Raw genomic sequence first — 20,846 nt, forward strand, 5'->3', positions numbered from 1 at the left:
CACATTATTTCGCTTTATTAAATTTCCCTCTCGTCTTTTAAAATGAACCTTTCTCAGAGTGGAAATGGAAGAAAAAGGAAATCGATACGGTTGTAGAGTGACATTTATCAATTCATCTTCAAACAGGACAACTTCTTGATGAACTTGTTCGTCCTTGATCCACTGAATTTGACGTTTTCTTCACTTTCTATTCTTCGGGACCTTTGGCACTTGACGCATTTCTTCTCCACTTGGAATAGCAAACACGGATAAAAACTCCTTGGAAGAAGGGAAAATAACGCACGGCCAGCACAAGTCCAACGTCAATGAAGCGAAAAGACCCGAGTCAGCACATTTGATTGACGTCGACAGAGTCTTTGGGTTTTCCTTTCACGAGGCCGAAAGCTCGGCGGCGTCCGTTGGCGCTGTGATTCGGCACTCGGGACACTTTTTCATCGGCGACGAGGCCGTAAATCCGCCCGGGTCACAAATCAAACGCGCCGTCGCCGAGAATGAACTCCGGAGGCGGGTGGCTTGGAAAAGATGCTTGAGCCTTACAATATTTATTCAAATGTTTAAAAATTCTGTACAATTCGAGACAACCAGAAAAAAAAGTTCTCCGTATGGGAAATGATCTCAGAATCCACACACAGAAACCAAGTAGGGATTAGGAAAATATCTGTCTTTGATTGCTTGCTACAGGGGTTTGTACACCTTTTTCATGGCACTCTTTAAGAACTATCAAAACCCATTTTCCAGTACCAGGCATCATTGTCTCTTGACCCGTCTTCTCGGGCGCGACACGTGGAGGAAATTTACGCTTCGAGCGGCGACGCCATACAGACTCATGCCAGCTGCCGTTCGTCACGAGGGGAGAAGAAATGCGACGGCGGAGCAAAGCCACCAGAGCGGGCGCGTAGGAGTCGATTTTAAGCGGACTTAAAAATTGTTCTTCATTTAATGTGCGGTCTATCGAGTCAGACTGCCGAGAAAAGTGGCAACAATTTCAAGAATTAACTCGCACTTTACCCAAAACTCAAGTACCGGTATTCCTTATGCTATGATTTACCTCATCAGAAAAAAATCTTCTTTTGCATTAAAACGACAAGCCGGCTTCATGCTTGTTTGGCTTGCGCTCTTTGGGTTTCTTCTCTTTGGCCTCTTTGAGGTCGGCCTCCCACTTTTTCCTCACCATCGTGTAAAGCCTCATGGTGGCCTGCGCATCCTGGACCTGGAACCACAACAAAAGTGGCGCTGATGTCAATTTTCTTCTCAATAAAACAACAGCAGCAAATAAGGAGGAAAAGGCTGCAGACTCACGGAGGAATGTTCGCTCTTCTGGATTTTGACGTTGAGAATTTTCTGACACAGTGATTTCAGCGAGGGTCGATTTGTCTAAAAATACAACAAAAGGAGAGGGGGAAGTTAACTGTAAATTGCACACCCGACTGAGGAAAAACTTAAGAAACCTGCTTTGATGCTGCAAGCTTAATCGTGTCAGTTTTTAATTACAATTCAAAAGTGAGCAGGGAACTGTCTAACACAGAAAAGTAACATATTGTGCCGCGATGAAGACACTCATTTGCTAGTGCGTACATGTTAATGCCAATTTAACTAATATTGACAACTGCGTTTGTCTTAATCATGTCACAATGTGTTACTTTTCTGTACTAGACATTAATATAAATAGTCTGCATTATTATTATATAGTGTTTTTCAAGTCAAAAGAAAACCTCCCAAAGCGCTTCACATTGTGCTTCACACTTTTCCCTTTCACACACTGACTAACCGATAGCAGCGTCAGCCATGCTAGGCAACTACCTGCTATTAGGGATTCAGTGCCTTGCCCAAGGACACTTTGACGTATACCATGGAGGGAATCGAACCTGCGACCTCTTGATCCCAAGACGAATGCTCTACCTCGTGAGCTAATGCCGTCCCAACTTATTCTGTCAAGCTCACGATTCTACTCCAAACGGACTGTGGAAATCTCATTTATGTACAGTAGGTATGACAAGTGAGGCAAGGATATTTTGTTAAAAGCTGTTTATGGATGTGATGCTTGTGGTGAGTTGGTTCAGATTTAAAGCTGCATTTACTCAACTGGTAAATTATTATGTTTATCATTTAAGTTTTTGAAATCGGTAGTGCTTAAAATAGTTCCATGATCATATAGTTTCATACAACTAGCGGGGTAGGCTGCACTAATTTTGGAAAAAAAATTAGATTTTTCAATCCAGTATTGCAAATTCAATGAGCATTTTCTGTGCTAGTTTTGTTTTTTTGTGAGGTCTTAGACATATTGACATAATTTATCCTTAAGAAACAGCGCCCTCTTTTGGCGAGTTTTGTTAGGGTTGCGGGTGGTATATGGCATAGTGTGCTGATTGCACTTTGCCTACCCTTTATTGGTTAGTGCTTTTAAAACTTGCCTCTGAAGCCTGAAAGGTGACAAATGGCAAACACTCTAACACTAAAAACCATGGAATTAGAACTCCTTGCGAAAAAAAAAAAAAAAGAATAGGGCTGCAACCAACGATTATTTTAATAAACGATGAATCGGTCCATTATTCTGTTATTGAATCTCATTTTTAATTTCCCCCAGTATTCAAATATTGGACTTTAGACAAAACAACAGAATATTTTGTAGTATGAAACAATTGAAAAAAACAAAACGACGTTACAAATGTCTGCTATTCACCTGCAAATGTGTAAGATTATTTTTTTCCTACCACCTTATCCGGAGACCATCAAGAATTTAGACTTATACAAAACAAAAACCAAGAAAGAGCAACGCATTCAATTTTATGTCCAACAAAAAGTATTAAAAATGTCAACCAACTTTTTTGTCACAACATTTAAATATGATAAACATTTCCTGTGTGCAAATGATATATAAAATGCTTAATACTCTTCCCTTTGCATTGAGTGAAACATGTCATTATTTCTCTTTTAAAGTTAATTATTTTATATTTTCAGATTTCTTTCTTCCCTGCAGCAATTTCTGTTTCCTTAAAAATTGTTAACTTTATTGTGTTGGACTGTTTCGAGTCAATTTTGTTGGTAATTATGCAATGTTAAATTTAAAAAAAGTATTTTTCTATCTATGTACCCTGGTCATATCCCTGGAGAGGGGTGACCAACAACTGAAACTGGACACAAGAAAGCGGCCAGGTCACCTGGGTCAGGGTGACACAACACACTCTTCTGTCCGACAGCTTTCACTGGTTTACCCCTGCTGCATCATAGAGGCGCCCTGCCCGTCCCTCAGAACGCGTCCAAACATCCCACTATCCTTTCACAATCATTCCTATCACCAACAAGAGCTGTAGCTTCCACTACATTTAGACCCCTTTCCTCCAGTGCACCCAGAACACATCCATCCGCATCCTCTTAGTATTTAGAAAAAATATACAAGATACTTATAAGGGTCTCAAGGCTCCCTCTACCGAACTAAAGTGGCATTACAACCCTAAAACTTCCTGGCGATCCAATGCACTTATGTGCATTGTTTTAACGAAACAACGAGGTCATTATTTGTCCAAAGCTTTTAAAAATCGATTTGAATTGACCTTATTTTTGCTCCTTTTACATTTAATGAAGATGTTTAACCTGCATGACCCAACGTTGTAAAACGACAAAATCCCTCTTTTTTTCAACGAGCGGTGGAAATGCTTTTTTGTTGATTTTTATTCACATGAAAGTAGTGATTGGGTGCCAAGTTCGGGGCCGCCACCCAAAGAAAACTAAAAAGAAAAAGATGCACCGTATTGTAATCCACGGTATTCAAAATGTGTATAAAAAAAGGTAGCGTGTTGTAGTCCGGAATTTACGGTAGTTGGGAGGGATGCACCATTAGCCGACATCTAATCAATATTGCGATGTGACGTATAGTGTGACTGTGTCATCACAAGACACTGCGTTTTTTTTCAAGGAGTTACAGGTCCGTGTTTGTAAGTCGACCACAATTGTCACCGTTTCGGTTTTAACGGCGCCGGCCAATCAGAGGAGAGTTTAAATGGCACTAGACAATGAAACCCAGGCAAAGTTTGCAAGTTATGCCACACACCGCCTCACGTGAGACTCGTGTGAGCCTCATAGGAGCAGACGGCAGTCCTAACAAAGCTCAACAGAAGAGGGCACTGTTTTCTTAATGTTAAAGCATGTCAATCGAGTCAAGTCATGTTTAATTGTGACGACCCTAATCACGACGAGTCTAAAAGGGCTGCACAGACCGCCGTTACAACATCTTCTGATTTCTAACCTTCACGAGGGAAAAAAAAAAAAAAACAACTCAGCCTGAGGACAATGAAATAACCTTGAGAAGGGGCCCATGATTAAATACAAACTAGCACAGAAAAGAAACTATTCTTTGAAAATGGGAAAATGACATGGTAATTGCAATTGGTTCCAAAATCATGCAGCCCAGGCCGTCGGATTCTATTGCACACAAGAAGAAGTGGCTTTACCATGGTAGAGGTCCTGAAGGGTTTGTATTTCTGGGTGTCTCGGATCTTCTTTTTAGGGTGAGCCAGTAGCAGGATCTTAAAAAAGAAGAAAAAGACTTGAAGAGATACCAAAATGATTGGTCTTCATATTCCACAGCTACCTTGAGGTCATTGTGGAGGGCATGGCCAACTAATATTCTTCCCTTCAAGATCTCAGCGACTTCTCTCCGAACGGTTTCCGCATCCTCACCTGTCATTAAATGACAAATGGATATTAAAACATTTGAGAAAACTTGTAGCATACAATGTTTTACGACGTTGTTAGCGATGACAGTTAAGACAATTCAATCTAATCAGCCTCAATTGTGTTTTATCCTTTCCCTGTCCATTGTGCCAACATCAAACAGGAGTTAAATGCACTATGTGCCGATGCTGGTGACCATTATATTGATCTTCTTTGCTACTATAACACAAACTGCGTTTTTATGGATCGTAAAGACGAAACCTGTTTAAAAAAAACAATTTTGTGTCATCTTGCCTCACCGTTTTGGAGGTCGTTTGGCCGGATACCGCTGACTTCTGTCCGGTAATCGGTTACCTTCTCGCTAGGCTTGACATACTTGTCGTAGACGCACTTCCCAAAATTGTTGACGATGGAAACGCGCGCCAACATGCTGTCATGCCCGTTGGCACCAATGCCAACCATCTCGCAGTCCATGGCAACCACTTTGGTAAGGCTTTGGAGGGAAAGAAACAGCTCATTCGCGGAGTTAAACGTTGAATGAGGGTCAATTACACTTTTTAACAGTAGATGGCAGTAATTCCCTGCTTGATCTCTTTCTATTTACCGTAAATTCCGGACTATAAACCGCTACTTTTTTCCCTAACTTTCAACCCTGCGGGTTATTCAGTGATGGGGCCAATTTATGTCATTTTTCTAACGGCCGCCAGCGGCGCTCGAGTGTTGCTACCATTAACTGCCCTGTCAAAGCTATATTATTATTATTATTAAAGCTTTGAAAACTCTCTCGGTGTACCGTCTTTCTTTGTAAATATGTGTAACCAATGTATAATATGTATTTGCAACTGTATACTTTTGTAATGTATTTATTTGTATTTATTTTAGACACGTATTCTGATATGTTTTGCACGTGTGAACGAAAAATGAGGGGCGGAACAAACACGGGGTGCCGCTAAAGGTGAGGGACAGACAAGGAAAGAAGAGGGGGTAAAAAGTTGGTTAAAGAAAAAGGAGTTGCGTGAGTAAATGTGTTCATCTGATATATTTTTCCCACCCTTACCTTTGGAAATATACACTTTTTTCCTTGGATTACTTTCAACGGGACCCGGACTCTGCAGATCTGCATCAAACCTTAAGTACCGGTATCATTTTCCGCTTATTTTGCCGGCTGTGATTTTTGGACTGTAGACTTTAATGAGAGGACATTTAGTTTCAATCGCGGGACTTGAAGTCGGGTTTGGGTTAATTTTGTGTTACATGTTTAAATGTGGGCGCATTCGGCTTATATACAGGTGCGGCTTGTGTATGTACAAAATCGGTTTTCCTCTTAAAATGTGGTGGGTGCGGCCGGAATTTACGGTAGTCGTTTTGCGCCACCCGGTTGTGTTTGAGAGGGACCATTGTTATTGTGATTTGGTTTAATGTATTTCCTTTTTACCCCATAATTATGGTTTGTAGAAAGTCAGGATTAGGGGAAGCAAAAATGGAAAAGAAGTGACAAGAACGATCGAGTTGAAGAAGAATACAAAAATGCCGTACGAGTGTCTGCCATCGAAGCGTCGCTTTAAAGGTAAACGGTCAAATAATGTTTTAAATTTTTTGCAGGTATATAAATCTTTATTGTCTACACGATAATTATCATTGTTTGGATACACGTTTTACTAATATTTTGGGTATGTATAATCTTAGTGGGTTGTTATTTTAATCATTTGAGGGCAAGGGTCTCCATAGTTGGGTGCCCTCTAAGGACAGCTGAGGTGCCCACAGTCCAGTTCTGATAACTCACAAGTACTGGGTCATTGTACTTTTCTAGTAAAGGGATTTTCCAGTGATTGACTGAGTCTATTTGACCCTACTTCCAATAATGAACCTGATGGAAAAAAAAATGGAAGTAACATGATTCGTCGTTGTACCAGAAACGCATATAAAACTGGGTGCCCTTGGCACTAGTTAGTAACAATAAGCAGCTCTCAGCTTGAAAAGGGTTGTTCACCCCTAGTTTGGAGTGTTGGTGTATATGCAAATAATGACCCTTTGTACGTGACGTCACGTTGCCTTCTCTGGCAGTATGAGAGCCTCTGGATGCTTTGAAATATTTTCCCCTTACTAAGATTTAAACACTTGTCAAGCTGCCTAGTATTAAAAGCCTTATTGAATGAGAATGGATGAAGAAAATTCTTAGATTTTGTAATTTTTTTTTCCATAGAAGCATTTCAGAACATCATTTTTAGGTTTAAGGTATTCCTAAACTTTGTTATCGCTTAGAAAAATGCAAACTGGTGGAATCAAGAACAGGATTCTGAGTTATCTTCCTTACTTATAACTGTCTGCTTCGGTTATAAAATATGGAGGCTTATGAATCAATTCAAATGTCAGAAACAAGACACATCCGACTATTAATATTTTTCAAATTCCCTGATAAGTCAGAAGATTTGATTTAACGCTGATAAAATAAAATAGTTTAATGCAGTTACTCGGTGAATCTATTGGGTTATCAGTCAAATGGTCAATTTAAAACAAAGAGGAATGGAATTTTACAGCAACCCACCCATCGAAAGCTGTCACTTTGACCAGTGAGGTGTCAGTGTTGTTGTAAATGCCTTGTTTTTTCCTCATGATATTTGCTGCCTCGGGTCCCAACGTTAATTCGATATCATCAGGGTCCACGTCGTCAAACCAAATGTCCTGCCTGGGAAAATGTCCAACAATCAAAAGGTCGTTTGCATTCGAAATAAAAACAAACGTGTCGTATACTCACTCTGTAACTTCGGACTCTTGCGTTTCAACTTTGTGCCTCTTGGCTGCAGCCTCGCCATTTGCTTTAACTGTATTTTTCCTTTTAACTGCAGCTGGCGGTCTTGGGTTTGTCCCACTAGGATTGGATACTTGCGTTTTCACTTTATGCTTCTTTGCTGCACCGTCGCCATTCGCTTTCGAAGTAGTTTCCCCGTCAACTGCAGCCGGAGGTTTCGAGTGTGTCCCAACAATATTGGACTCTTGCATTTTGACGTTGTGCTTCTTAGCTGCACCATTAACATTTGCTTTAACTGCAGCTGACAGTTTTGAGTTTGGCCCGACAGGAGTTTTTGCCTTGGAGTCACTTTTCTGTTTACTCTTCGGTCCTTGATCAGTTTTATTGGAGGGGGTTTGATGGTGTCGTTTACCTAAGGGTGGGGTCCTCTTGTGTTCTTGTGGAAAGTTATTGGGCCCTGGTTGGGGTGCTGGTGATTTTTTCATCAACATCTGTGGAAGGCAATAAAAGTAAAGTGAAAACAACTGTATTGAAACGCAGTTCCTTGGTTTTCCTCAATTAAATTTATGTTTACTGACTTGGAGGTTAGGGTAAAAATGCAATTAAGGAATAAACACAAGAAAGCTTACCTCTTGGACTGCTTTCCAGTTTCCAGAGAAGAGTGTGGGATCTTTCGGGGGTTGTGTATCGCATCGCTTTGGACCTTTTATTTCCTTAATGGTTTTGTCCACTGTATTAGTTTGCAATTTCTTGTTGATTTTCGTATCTTTGGACGAGTGTCGCTTCTTATTCTTCCACTTCATGTTAAAACCTTGGAAACCAATTTCGATGAGAAGTTACTTGCCAACCACGCGACTCTTGCCGTATACACGTTTATGGTTCAATTTCCATACTACGCTTGAAATTTGCTACTGTACTGTATAAAAGTCGCGCAAAAACAAAGGCGGGTGGAACATTTAAAGTGCAAAAATAAAAACGCACGTGAAGTGTTTCCTTACCCATGCGCCTTGACGTTAAATGTTAATAACTTCCGGTTGCAGTAACACCCAAACGTGTTCGACATAAAACAAATCTTAGCTTTTTGTGAAGATTCCATACATGCTTAAAGCATTGGATAACAAAAGAAAAAAAACATTTTTGTATGTAAAATACTATACATTTATTTATATATGTTTATCGGGGATTTATGTGACCATTCAAGTATTCATTTTTAAAAGGAACGAAATTTTGTCACAAGGTTTCCTACCGTAGGGAATATTAATCGGACAAAGGTAAACCAAAGAATGTGATCGTCGATACGTCTATAAACAGAATGACAGCTACGTAACCGAAAGACTGGTTTGTTTTTCCGTACCCTTTGTTGAATATCTTTCTTTATATTATTGCTAGGTCTCAAAAGTTGTGCCCCATTCCATGTGGTAGTTGTCATGTTTTGTGGTGTGATGTTTTCAGATCATGGTGGAAAATAGTCCTTCTCCACTGCCTGAGAGAGCCATCTATGGCTTTGTTCTGTTCCTCAGCTCTCAGTTCGGCTTCAGTACGTTTTTCATTTTTTTCTGATTGTTCCTTTATGACGATCTCGTCATTCATGTACCTTCATTTTCCATTGAAGTTCTGTTTTGCGTCTGGGCTTACATTCCGGAGGAGTGGCTTCATTCAATCGGACTCACCTACTGGCCACAAAAGTAAGCTATTTCAACTGCTAATTTCATACCTGTCGACTTCCACGGCTCCATGCCCATACAAACGGTCGTATTTTCCTTTACAAAACACAAAATAATCTTACACCCTATTTTTTCCCCAGAATGATGCATGATGGGAAATCCCCAGGCGGCAGAGGCATGCGCACAGTAGCATCAAACCGCTCGCTTCCTTTGCAACGAAAAAAAACATACCGAGATAGACGCTACCGCAGCGAACTCATTTGACTTGATTGATTTGCCGTTTGGTGATAGTCGGTGTATACCGGATGATACCTATCATTGACAAATTGGCATTTTTCCGTACAGATTTTCTCCTATGTCATACACGTCTTAAAATGCACAATAAACGTACTTTGTATGGCAAAAACGTTCTTGCTTGACAGGTATGTGATTTAGAATCAGTGTTGGGCAAATTATGCTAAAGTAGTCATTCGTTGCATTACTCTCTTAGTTCTCTTATACCTAGCCACTCTTTTTAACATCTGTTCTCGTACTCCAGTTTTATTGTTATTGCATAGTGACTTGTTTACCTGACTGCCCATTTTGCACATCTGGTTAGCTGCTCCTCTTGCACTACTGTATAATACTCATTGCTATAATTATTTAGTATATTATTAGTATTTCAATACTCCAACTCAATACAACATTTTATTTATATCTGTACTTTCAAGGAAACTGCGGGTCAGATGAATCGACATTTCGTTCTGTACAAGAATGACAATAAAGTATATCTGAATCTTAAATCTGTTATAGTTACTCCCTACTTCACCCCAAAAGTTATCGAATTACTCTATTGTAAAAGTAATCGGGGAAAGTTACCAATATATAGAAGCAATAGTTGAGTCAGTTGAATAGAGAAGAACAGGCGTTTGAATTGTGACGTAAACAACTCAGAGAGGAGCGAAAAGTGCACAGCTGAATGCCCGTGATGGCGTTGTAACGACGGAAAAAAGAATGAGACGACCTCATTACTGGAAAATAATGTTTTTACGTGGCGGCATTACTTCCAACGAGGTTATTCCCAACACTGTTTATAATTATGCCCACTCTGTGCTGCATTTCGTTTTTCTTAAATTGCATTGCTTGTTGCAGATATTGGACCCTGGCTGCACCCATTTATCTGCTTGTTGCAATAACAGTTTCTGTGGTGTTGCTATTTGGGATCAATATGTACAATACAGCACCACTCGACTCTCTGGACAACGTGACAGGTAAGTCTTTTGGTTTCCTCCAATTTAAAGGGACAGTGTGTATCATTTGACCAGTAGATGTCTCTGTATCGAGCAGTGCGCATGTCAAATTCAATCTGGCCCACGGTAGTTTTTGACAGCCACTGAGATGTCCATAAGTCATTATTAGCAGGGTTGGGTAGGGTTACTTTAACTTGATTACTTTCAATTACTTTTGGATGACTCCAACAGCAAATATGCTAATAAAAGACAAAAGAAATTAAATATGAATAAAATGACTCAATTTGGTGCAGGCTTGGGGAGTAACGGAATACACGGAACGGCAAAAATGATGTTGGCAAGCTGTTTGGATTGATTTATTTTGTTTCTGTCGTATTTGATGTTAGTTTTGCCGGAGATCTAAGAGATCAAAGCCAGGAGAGAAAGCTTACCACGTGTTGTGAGTCATCATTTGATTCATATTTGGTTTCTTTTGTCTTTTATAAGCATATTTGATATTGGAGTAATCCAAAAGTCATTGAAAGTAACCCTACCCAACCCTGATTATTAGAACTGGCCCGCAGCAACCCGGCAGCCAGTAGGACTTGACAACATTTCCCACGATGCAACAGTGCTGCCTGTCCATCTGTCCTTCAATAGGACGAGCTAGCTTCTTGCTGTAGTGTGATTTTTCTTCTGTTTTGAGTTTTTGTCTTTAAAATACTTTGTAAATATATTGTAAGTCGCCATTTGTTATACGAAAAATTTTTTTCCTTTATCACAGTGGTCCATTTTCAGAAGGTTTAATGAGGTGACAAACTGTCCTTTTAATTCAAAATCAATGATCTTTCCTGACGGAACGGCATCTTTTCAGATGGGTTCGCACGAAGCCAGATCAGGGACGTCGCCGGAAAGGGTCAAATAGCCAGACTAAAGGACGTTCCTATAAGCGAGGTCAATCGAATGTTTTATTTATCGGATACATTGTAATAAAAACAATCTTTCTTTTGATGGAGATGTGATTTTCCTTTGAATGAACAAAACCGAATGTCTTACTGCTTTGGTTCTTTAACAAGTTGGTCCTGTTTTGAGTATTGCACACCTGCACAACTCGCGTGTTTGAGTCCCCGGAAACTTAGGGGCTTGAAAAGTTCTTGCACAGTTCAGTCTTCTTACAATAAAATGTTATTTTGCAAGCAAAGTGTCCTCGTGTTTATGGAAAACATTGTTTAAGTATCAGAAGTATATACTATATTAAAGAGCAGTTTTTCTCAAAAGCATTCTCGTAAACAAGTATTTTCAAGAAACTTGGCAACTACTAATCGTTGTTCACTACTCAATGGTAAAAGCTAGAACTAGCCTAGAAGCATTTTTTTTAATGAAAGATGAGAGTTCAAGTTTTATTTTGATATGCACTAAGCTTACATAGAGCTAAATTCTCTGTAGGCCTTCAAAAACGAGTAAAACTGGCTGGCACCGATGCTTCCCATTTGAGAGAAAGAAATGTAGCACTCCTCCTTTAAACAAAGTTTCAAACTGGTACATAGGGTTTGTTCTTTGGTTTCAACGTATAATAAAGTTGTAAATAAAGATTGCGGGTTTTGACTATCACGGGTCCTTTTTGGAATTAGTGTTGCTGGATCTTAGTGCTGCCTTTGACACTGTGGACCATAATATCTTACTAGATGGGTTGGGAAAATGGATTGCTCTCTCATGAGCTGTCCTCTCATAGTTCAGATCTTACCTCTCAGATATGAAGCATTTTATTAGATACAATGAAATGACCTCTGAGCCCTGTAGTGTTACCTGTGGCGTTCCGCAGGGCTCAGTACTCAGTCCCCTTCTTTTCAGCATTTATAGAATGGAATAGAATATATATATATATATATATATATATATATATATATATATATATATATATATATATGCTTCCGTTGTTATTATTCGTAAGTATATCAGTTTCCATTACTATGCAGATGACGCTCCACTTCCAATGGAGGAATCTGCTCCACTAAGTTATGGAAATCGGGATGCATGCCTCACTGAGATAAAAATATAGATGTCACTACACTTCTTGCGCCTCAACCCTGGAAAAAAAATGAAAAGTTGAGTATCGGTCCTTCTCAATGCCTTTGCTTGTTCTCAAACACTGCTCAGAACCTTGACCTATGTAATATCACTCAGAGTGACTCAGTCAAAAATCTAGGTGTCACATTTGGCCTGTATCTGTCGAGTTACGTGTTAAGAATATTACTAGAACGGCTTTTTTCCGTCTTCGCGACATTGCTAAAATTCGCCCAATGCTGTTTATAATTCAGCTCCACGACTAATTGCCTACTCTCCCGGCCCCTAAATCCTAGCAATTTTTTAAGACGTCTTTTGATTTAAGGGCTATACAAATAACCATGACTTGACGAGTGCAAACCTTCCGCAGACTCCACCCACAAGGGGGCGATACTAAGTATTTCTAAGTGACTAAGTGTCGGCACAAGAAGGTAAACAAAAGTTACATCCGGAATCATCATTTTCTTTCAAAGCATCCCTCAGATTTCTTCTCAAGTGTTTTCTTCTCCTCGTCAAACTTCTCAAAAGAAATGTCGGAGCCCTTGCCCGTGTGGTTCGCGGTCCAGGCGGAGCTTTTGGGCCACGAAGAGGAATCGGATTCGCCATCGCGGAGCTGCTTCGACTGCTACGACGACGCCACTTTGTTTGAGATGTTCCACCTCACGCGCGAGTGCCTGAACTTCATCGCCGACATGGTGCGCATCCGCATGAAGAAACTCCTGCTCCCTCCTTCGTCCTTGGACGCCATGATCATGTTGACGCTCAGCTTTTTAGCGCGCGGCTTTCATTCCTACGCCTTGATCAAACGCTTCGATCTGAAGATGGACCACGATGAAGTCGTCTTCGTCGTATCGGAGGTAATGGCTTCCATGTCCGAGCAGATCATCTCCATGCCGCTGACGCGCCAAGCAAGAATGGACATGGCGCAGATGGTGGAGGACTTCTGCAGGATCCCGGACGTCTTGGGTCTTCTGGCCCCAGCTCACTTCAAGATCAGCAAAGGACCCACGGACTTTTACGTCAACTCTTTGGGTTACGCGTCGCTGGTGTGCCAGCTGATTTTGGACCTGGATGGAAACATCTTGAGCGTGGAGCAGTGTTGCGCGGGCGGGTCTAGCGCACAGGACTTGTGGGAGACCTCCTTCAGGGGACGCGAGATTGAAGAAGAACTCTACGGACGATACTGGTTTATAGGTAAATCCTGCACTTTTTCTCTGGTCACACTGAAAGAAAATCTGATCTACTGCAGTGACGTGCGGTGAGATTCATGTGAGATTTACAAATAAACGAAGCTACATCTCAGGGGCGTTACCAGCAGGGTTACTTTACCTAGATTACCTTCAATGACTTTTGGATGACTCCAATAGCAAATATGCAGGGATGTGATTTTTCCGCTAATTCGCGGAATTCCGCTTTTTTTATCTCCAAAAATAAAATTTTAAAATTTCCGGTGTTTTAATTGGTAAAAAAAAACGATTTCGTCTCGACAGCATGCCATTTGAGTGTTTCCGTAACTGAAATGAAACGTACTTGCGATTGGTTGAAGTCTCGTGTTGACCAATAAACGCGCTTGTTATAGGAGTGTGCCATTGTTCATTTCTCACACGTTTTTGCCGGGTGTTTAAAGAAAGATGTCCGTGATCGAACGCAAAGATGCTCCGCGAGCTAAAGAAATTGATAAGATTGTAAAAAACAAGTTTCGATGGGACTGGTTGGAGAAGGAATTATCTACGAATGTTGGAAAGAAGACTGTGACGAATTTGTTCAATGACTTTATTCGGAAGATCGATCGTGCCGGGAAAGCACTTTGCATTTGGTGTCATGATACCATCGACTATGGTGGGAGAGGTTTCAAAGCTCTTGAAAGTCACGCAAAGAGCAAAAAACACGTGAAAGAACTCCAGTCAAGAACGACAAATTATTCCATCGCTGGAAGTTTCGGTGCCCAAACGAAAACTCCAAAACTTTACGGCCTCCATCCCTTATTGACATCACAATCGGAAGCGGTAATAAAGAGACGTGATCCACCCCAAAAACCTGTACCAGTTGCTGATAGAGTCGTGAATTTTGAGGTAGGTGGTAAACTTTTCAAATTTATTTGACAGTTTTCCCATTTTTTTCGAAAATATTATAACGTAATAAAAATGGCCATAAATATTTAACAATTACAATAATAGATTTTCATGTGTACATTACACCAACACTTTACTGTAGGGCCTATACTTATTGTACTTTTTACTGCCCTGGTCCTACCTGGTTTCCCCCCCCCCCCCCAGCTAGCAATCACCCCCCCCCCCCGCTAATTTTCAGATAATTTCACTTTGGTCAAATCACATCCCTGAATATGCTCATAAAAGACAAAATAAACTAAATATGAATAAAATGACTAAATTTTGTGCAGGCTTGGGGAGTAATGGAATACATGGAACAGCAAAAATGATGTTGGCAAGCTGTTTGGATGTATTTTCATTTTGATTCTGTCGCATTTTATGTTCGTTTTGCCGGAGATCAAAGAGATCAAAGCCAGGAAAGAAAGCTTACCACGTGTTGTGAGTCATCATTTGATTCCTATTCAGTTTCTTTTGTCTTTTATGAGCATATTTAGTATTGGAGTCATCCAAAAGTCATTGAAAGTAATCAAGTTCAAGTAACCCTACCCAACCCTGGTTACCAGAGGGGGGCTAGTGCTCACCCATAGATGCGCTCTGCCCACCCAAAGAAAAGTGGATGTTGGACAAATGAAACAGAAGAAGGAAAAAGCGGAAAGACCTAGGCAAAGAATAAAAGAAAAGGTAAAAACAAGACAGCTACAGGTACCCCTGAAACCCCCAAAACTTGACAAGCTGGGCAAAATAAGGAGAAGAAATCGGTGTGGTTTGGTCACAAAGTCTTTTTTTACTTTGTTTGTTTCCTTTTTTTATTGCTTTTTCTTTTTGTCTCCTTTTGCTTATTATGGTCCCGTTTTTTCTTTTGAACTTTCTTTCTCTCCTGTTGTCTTTTTTTTACTGTGATAGAAAAAAGTTTTGAGTCTTGTTGTTTGTATTCTTCCTTGTTCTTTGTAGCACGGCATATGGCGACATCTAGTGGTCAAATACTAAAGTGTCCCTCGCTTCATTACAGGAGGAGAATGCTACGACCTGAGCGAACGCGTCCTGACCCCCGTGCAAGACCCGAACACTCCCGCCCATACAGATTTCAACGCGGCGCACGCCAAGATCCACCAGGTGGCGCACAGCACGCTACGCCGCATGAAATGGCGTTTCCGGTGCTTGACGCAACTCCGTTTCGAACATCAAAAGTTGAGCGACGTCATCAAGGCCTGCTGCGTCCTGCACAATATTGCCAAGAAGTTCTCGGTCCCCGTCCCGAACGGATGGGAGACTTTTGAAGACCCCCAACCCACAAACCCACGCAGCGACTCAGCGGGGGGCTGCCCCGAGGCCCTGAAATCAAGACGGGATCTGATCGACACTCGCTTCAGCAAGATATTTCGGCGGAGGTAGCAAAATCGCAACGCCTCGTTGGACAACGGTGGAGATTTTTGTCTTGAGTAAATCGAGTATCTATCTCTCTCTCTCTCTCTCTCACCGGGCGTATTTTGAACTACTACAGGTGCTTGAAATGTTTGAAAATACTTGAATATTAATGTTGTGTTTTATAAGTTGGACACATGCTTGAATTTTGGGTGAAGGGTTTGTAAAGGCTTGAAATCGTTGCCATATTTCTCGGTAGTCTGCCTCAAAATACCAGTGCAGCCCTTTGAGACTCCTTGTCACAAATAAACATGACTTGTCGAACGCTTTTAGATTATTGACTAGATTATAAAATCTTTGTAATGCTTGTTTATTTTTTTAAAGATGCAGAAAATGTTTTCTAAGCTCATGGATTGTCAAATTGCCAACAATATAAATACATTTGTGTGTAATCGTAGTGACAGGAGAACCCATCCTGCCATATGTGTAAAGGCATCCCATGTAAATAAATTAATATATTACTTAATTGTATTTTCATTCATTCATTTAGTCATTGATTTCCGAATGTTTTTTTTCATGTTGACACACAAAATATTATTCGAATGAGGGGAAGGGTCAAACTGGGCTTTTCACCTATTGGTTGATCTACTAGTGCAGGGGTCAGGAACCTTTTTGACCCAAAGAGCCATAAAAGCAAAACATGTTTTAAAAATAAATTGAGAGAGCCATATCCTATATTTTCAGACAAAATTGAAAAAACTGCCAAACACGCTCTCTGGACAAAAGCTAATTCTTCAGCACATTTGATTTCACTGTGTGTCATTGGATGATTTCATCAAATGTATGAAATTATAATAATGCCAAATCCTGTGTCCCTAATCAATGTCAATATGCCATTTACAATTTGTCTTCCGCCTTCAGTTAAGAGTGTTGAGGCCATTTTTTTCCATGAAATTTGTCCTTAATGACGGTTTCAAAACAATGTGCATGCAAAGTTCTTTTGTAAAAATGTCACAAGTGACTGCAAACGATAAGCATATCGTGAAATGAAATGATCTGCATTTATAATGGCGCTTTTCAAGTAAATTACATCCCAAAGTGCTTTACAGTGATCTTCACATTTCCCAATAGCGGCCGTGCAGCCATGTAAGGCGCTAACCTGCTTATTGGGGGTATTAGGGGTTCAGTGTCTTACCCAAGGACACCTCGACATGTAACACGGACAAGCCAGGATTCGAACTGGGATCCCTTGATCCCAAGACGAGCGCTCTACCTCCTGAGCTACTGCCGCCTCGTCATATTCACTATAGGTGTAGACTGCACTAAACGAGAGAATGAAGTGCCTTGCACTGTGTGCAGGGATCCGCCCACCTGTACTGCACACCCAATCAAAGTTGTTTGCCGGCGTTTTTATTTATCAGTTGAAATGGTTTCTTATCGAACTTCTGCATGAAGTGTCTTCGGCTTTATATGGACCAAAATCGGGATGAAATCACTTGACTTTGGAACGCCACAGAGAGATGTGCAATAGTTACATTTTATTTCGGAGCCATACGTACTCATAAAAAGAGCCATATATGGCTCCCGAGCCATAGGTTCCCTATCCCTGTACTAGTGCATCTATAAATTGCAATAGCTTTCTTCACTATCAACCAATAGTTGAAAAGCTCAGTCAGTTAGCCCCACCCCCTCGTTTGAATAACATTTTGGAGTGACAATATACAGCATTATAAATGAATTGGGTTGGGTAGGGTTACTTTAACTTGGTTACTTTCAATGACTTTTGGATTACTCCAATACCAAATATGCTAATAGAAGACAAAATAAACTAAATATGAATCAAATGATGACTCACAACAGGTGGTAAGCTTTCTCTCCTGGCTTCGATCTCCGGCAAAACGAACATAAAATGCGACAGAAACAAAATGAAAATCAATCCAAACAGCTTGCCAATATCATTTTTGCCGTTCCATGTATCCCGTTACTCCCCAAGCCTGCACAAAATGGAGTCATTTTATTCCTATTTAGTTCCTTTTGTCGTTTATTAGCATATTTGGTATTGGAGTCATCCAAAAGTCATTGAAAGTAATCCCTTTAAAGTAACCCTACTCAACCCTGTAAATGAACATGCATGGCAAACTATACAACCGCATAAATGTTAAATTGATTACATAAAAAATGAATAACTATATGAATTTCATCGATGGCATCTATTTGAATAATTTGTGTTTTATGTTTTCATTTTTCGATATGGGGCAGCACGGCGGCGCAGTGGTTAGCGCTTGTGCGGCACAGTTCATGTCATGGGAACCTGTCGTGGGTTGAAATCCAGCTCCAGACTTCCTGTGCGGAGTTTGTATGTTCTCCCCGTGCTTGCGTGGGTTTCCTCCGGGCACTCCGGTTCCCTCCCACGTTCCAAAAACATGCATTTCAGGTGAATTGGCCGGTCCAAATTGTCCCTAGGTGTGAATGAGCGAATGAGTTGTCTGTCCCTGTGTGTCCTGCGATTGGCTGGCAACCAGTTCAGGGTGTCCCCTGCCCACTGCCCGGAGATGGCTGGGATGGGCTCCAGCCCCCCCGCGACCCTAATGAGGATAAGCGGTACGGCTGATGAGATGAGATGAGATGAGATTTTTCGATATGGCATATATTTTTGTATGGATCCATTTATTCCAACATATGGCAGAATCGGTTTTTCATACTTAAAAATTGCTGTGTGCAATTTCCACTCCAATTGCGCTTTTGTTAAAGTGGTGCAGTGCTGTGACGTCGGCATAGCCTACTTTGGCGTTCTGCTGTTTACTATCATGGGTGAGCCTGCAGACGGTCTACGATGCAGCGATGCAGGAAAACATATTGGGACTGAGAAGAGAACGGATTCAAAAAACCATTAAAAAATAAATCCATTCTTGAGGCCGCGGGGTGCTCCGATTACCTCCGTCTGCACCATGTGCGGGCGGCAGAGTCGCATGTTGCGCACACAAGTGTTGATGCCGACTCGTCTTTCTCGATGCAGCTGCCGTAGAAGAACGTCTAAGGCGATAAGGGTTCCCGTCCTGCCGACTCCCGCGCTATAAGACACACTGCCGTCAAAAGGTATTTGCACCATATTTATCATTCTCAAAGGTTTCAGATCATGAAACCAGTTTTAATATTAAAAAAATGGCAGTTTTGAAAAGTTAAAAATTCATTAAGGCACAAAAAAAAAAGTCAGGCCCAATGTGACTATCCGAGTAACTGACGAGCCACATTTTTAGAAAAGCTGAGGCGAAAAAGGATTGCCAACACCTACGCTGAATCAAGATATCACTTTCACGAATCGGTTTGAGAAAGTGAAGTAGGCTACAAAATCTCCAGGACACAATCAGGCCACCACCCAAAAAAATTCAAGAAGAAATTGGAAAAAAAGGGATTGAAATCTATCAGTCCAGGTAAGTTCACATAGCCATTTTCAAGGCTGTAGGGCTCCAGGAACCACTGTCAAAGCCATTATTCACACAAAAGAAACTCAAAAAAACCTCGAAGGATCTGCAGGCCTCAGTTAAGGTCAGTCAGTGTGTATGACTCCACCATAAAAGACACTGGCCAAAAATGGCATCCATAGGCAAGTTCCTCAGCGAAAACCACTCCCGTCACATTTGCCGAAAAGCATCTTGATTATCCTCAAGACTTATGGAGAAGCACTCTGTGGACTCTTGAGTCAAAGATGGAACTTTTTGGAAGGAATGGTGCCTGTTATATCCGGCATAAAAATGGCACAGTATTTGGAAAAAAAGAACATGATGGCAACCGTAAAGCATGGTGGTGGCAGTGAGATTGTCTGGGCTGCTTTGCTGCCTTAGGATCAGGACAACTTGCTGTAGTTCACGGAATTATGAATTCCAGTGTTTACCAGGAGATCATGAGACAATGTCCGGCCATCAGTTGATGCCCTCAAACTCAAGCGCTCTTGGATCATGCAGCATGACAAAGATCCGAAACACAGGAGTAAGTCCACCTCAGAATGGCTCAAAAAAAAAAATGAAGGTTCTGGCGTGGCCAAGCAAAAGTCCAGATTTATATCCAACTGTGATGCTGTGGTGGCAACTGAGTGGTTACCGCGTCCGCGGCACAGCTTTTCTGTGCGCAGTTTGCATGTTCTCCCTGTGCTTGCGTGGGTTTCCTCCAGATAATGCAGATAACGGATGGATGGACGGAGATGCAGTGGCGTGACCTCAAACAGGCAGTTCGGGCTAGAAACCTCTCCAATATGACAGATGTGATTTTGCAAAGAAGAGTGGGTCTAAATTCCCATACACAGCATTCATGAAAATGTTTAAGTTCTGTTATCGCTGCCAAAAGTGGCCCAACTTGCTGTTGGGTTCAGGGTGCAGGTTTCACATAGGTTTTTTTGTTGTGCCTAAAAAAGTGCATTTTGTATTTCCTTGAGTTATCTCTTGGTGATATTAAAATCACTTTGATGATCTGAAAACGTTGTGAGAAATATGCACAAAACACAGAATTCAGGAAGGGGGGCAAATCCTTTTTCACGGCACAGTATAGAACAAGCGCAGTTATCTTTTGTGGGTAACAGTTCTTTTCATATGTAAAATCGTATTTCAAATATGTCAAATTTGTGGATGAAAATACTATGAAAGGAAGTATTTTGATCAATTAGGTCCCACCTGAATAGAAGGCGATTATCCAAAAATACTCCTTTGCGAAACGTGTTTTTGTATAAAAAAGCCAGCCCAACTGTAAATTACAACTACAGTAGGTGAAAGGTTGCATTAAAAGAATGTCTGAAAATAAAATCTATTTCACAACCAAAATAATTGATTTCAATTATGAACGGTTTCCGCATATAGAAAGGTTTCATTGTTCTTATGCATTTCCCATTTTATTTACCGTATTTCTGATGTCTAAAGGGACAGTGTGTATCATTTGGTGCCTAGTTGTGGTCAAAAAACGTAACCCATCAAAAATAAAGAAAATGTATTTAAATAATAAGCATAAATAGCCTAGATGGTAAGGCGCC

At 40.9% G+C, this 20,846-nt stretch overlaps 5 protein-coding genes across 7 annotated transcripts in view; 2 read left to right on the forward strand and 3 right to left on the reverse strand.

Moving 5' to 3' along the window:
* kcnc3b (potassium voltage-gated channel, Shaw-related subfamily, member 3b) overlaps positions 1–1,197 on the reverse strand; it is a 101,537-nt gene extending 100,340 nt beyond the window's left edge. The window contains exon 1 of the mRNA XM_088324316.1: positions 1,049–1,197. Coding sequence (XP_088180442.1) covers positions 1,049–1,098 — 50 coding nt within the window. The 5' untranslated portion in view covers positions 1,099–1,197. The remainder of the gene's footprint in view (positions 1–1,048) is intronic.
* Positions 1–18,678, reverse strand: rexo4 (RNA exonuclease 4). 3 transcript variants are annotated; one of them, XM_088324317.1, is made up of 10 exons: positions 8,419–8,471; positions 8,050–8,231; positions 7,427–7,911; positions 7,217–7,357; positions 4,971–5,164; positions 4,589–4,677; positions 4,449–4,523; positions 1,300–1,374; positions 1,049–1,210; positions 1–258 (listed from the first exon to the last, which is right to left on the reverse strand). In XM_088324317.1, the coding sequence occupies exons 1-9, from the start codon at positions 8,420–8,422 to the stop codon at positions 1,076–1,078; spliced, it is 1,380 nt and encodes a 459-aa protein (XP_088180443.1). In that variant the 5' UTR covers positions 8,423–8,471; the 3' UTR covers positions 1–258; positions 1,049–1,075. The 3 variants fall into 3 exon arrangements, with proteins under 3 accessions (XP_088180443.1, XP_088180445.1, XP_088180444.1); XM_088324319.1 differs by lacking the exons at positions 1–258; positions 8,419–8,471 and adding an exon at positions 18,613–18,678 and having other exon boundaries at positions 1,061–1,210; XM_088324318.1 differs by lacking the exons at positions 1–258; positions 8,419–8,471 and adding an exon at positions 8,775–9,361 and having other exon boundaries at positions 1,061–1,210.
* pigp (phosphatidylinositol glycan anchor biosynthesis, class P) lies at positions 8,660–11,307 on the forward strand. Its single transcript, XM_088324323.1, has 5 exons — positions 8,660–8,758; positions 8,873–8,957; positions 9,033–9,105; positions 10,216–10,334; positions 11,167–11,307. Exons 2-5 carry the CDS (start codon positions 8,876–8,878, stop codon positions 11,280–11,282), a joined length of 390 nt encoding a protein of 129 aa, XP_088180449.1. The 5' UTR covers positions 8,660–8,758; positions 8,873–8,875; the 3' UTR covers positions 11,283–11,307.
* Positions 12,793–16,360, forward strand: LOC148347923 (putative nuclease HARBI1). The gene is made up of 2 exons (XM_088324321.1): positions 12,793–13,550; positions 15,477–16,360. The coding sequence occupies exons 1-2, from the start codon at positions 12,887–12,889 to the stop codon at positions 15,857–15,859; spliced, it is 1,047 nt and encodes a 348-aa protein (XP_088180447.1). The 5' UTR covers positions 12,793–12,886; the 3' UTR covers positions 15,860–16,360.
* The window catches only part of LOC148347924 (receptor-type tyrosine-protein phosphatase H), a 13,561-nt gene continuing 8,900 nt past the window's right edge, over positions 16,186–20,846 (reverse strand). Inside the window, 3 exon segments of the mRNA XM_088324324.1 lie at positions 16,186–18,643; positions 18,645–18,691; positions 18,765–18,900. Coding sequence (XP_088180450.1) covers positions 18,532–18,643; positions 18,645–18,691; positions 18,765–18,900 — 295 coding nt within the window. The 3' untranslated portion in view covers positions 16,186–18,531.

Source organism: Urocampus carinirostris, chromosome 19 (genome assembly GCF_059441175.1).
Source record: "Urocampus carinirostris isolate Australia breed hairy pipefish chromosome 19, RoL_Ucar_1.0, whole genome shotgun sequence".
NCBI lineage: Eukaryota > Metazoa > Chordata > Actinopteri > Syngnathiformes > Syngnathidae > Urocampus > Urocampus carinirostris.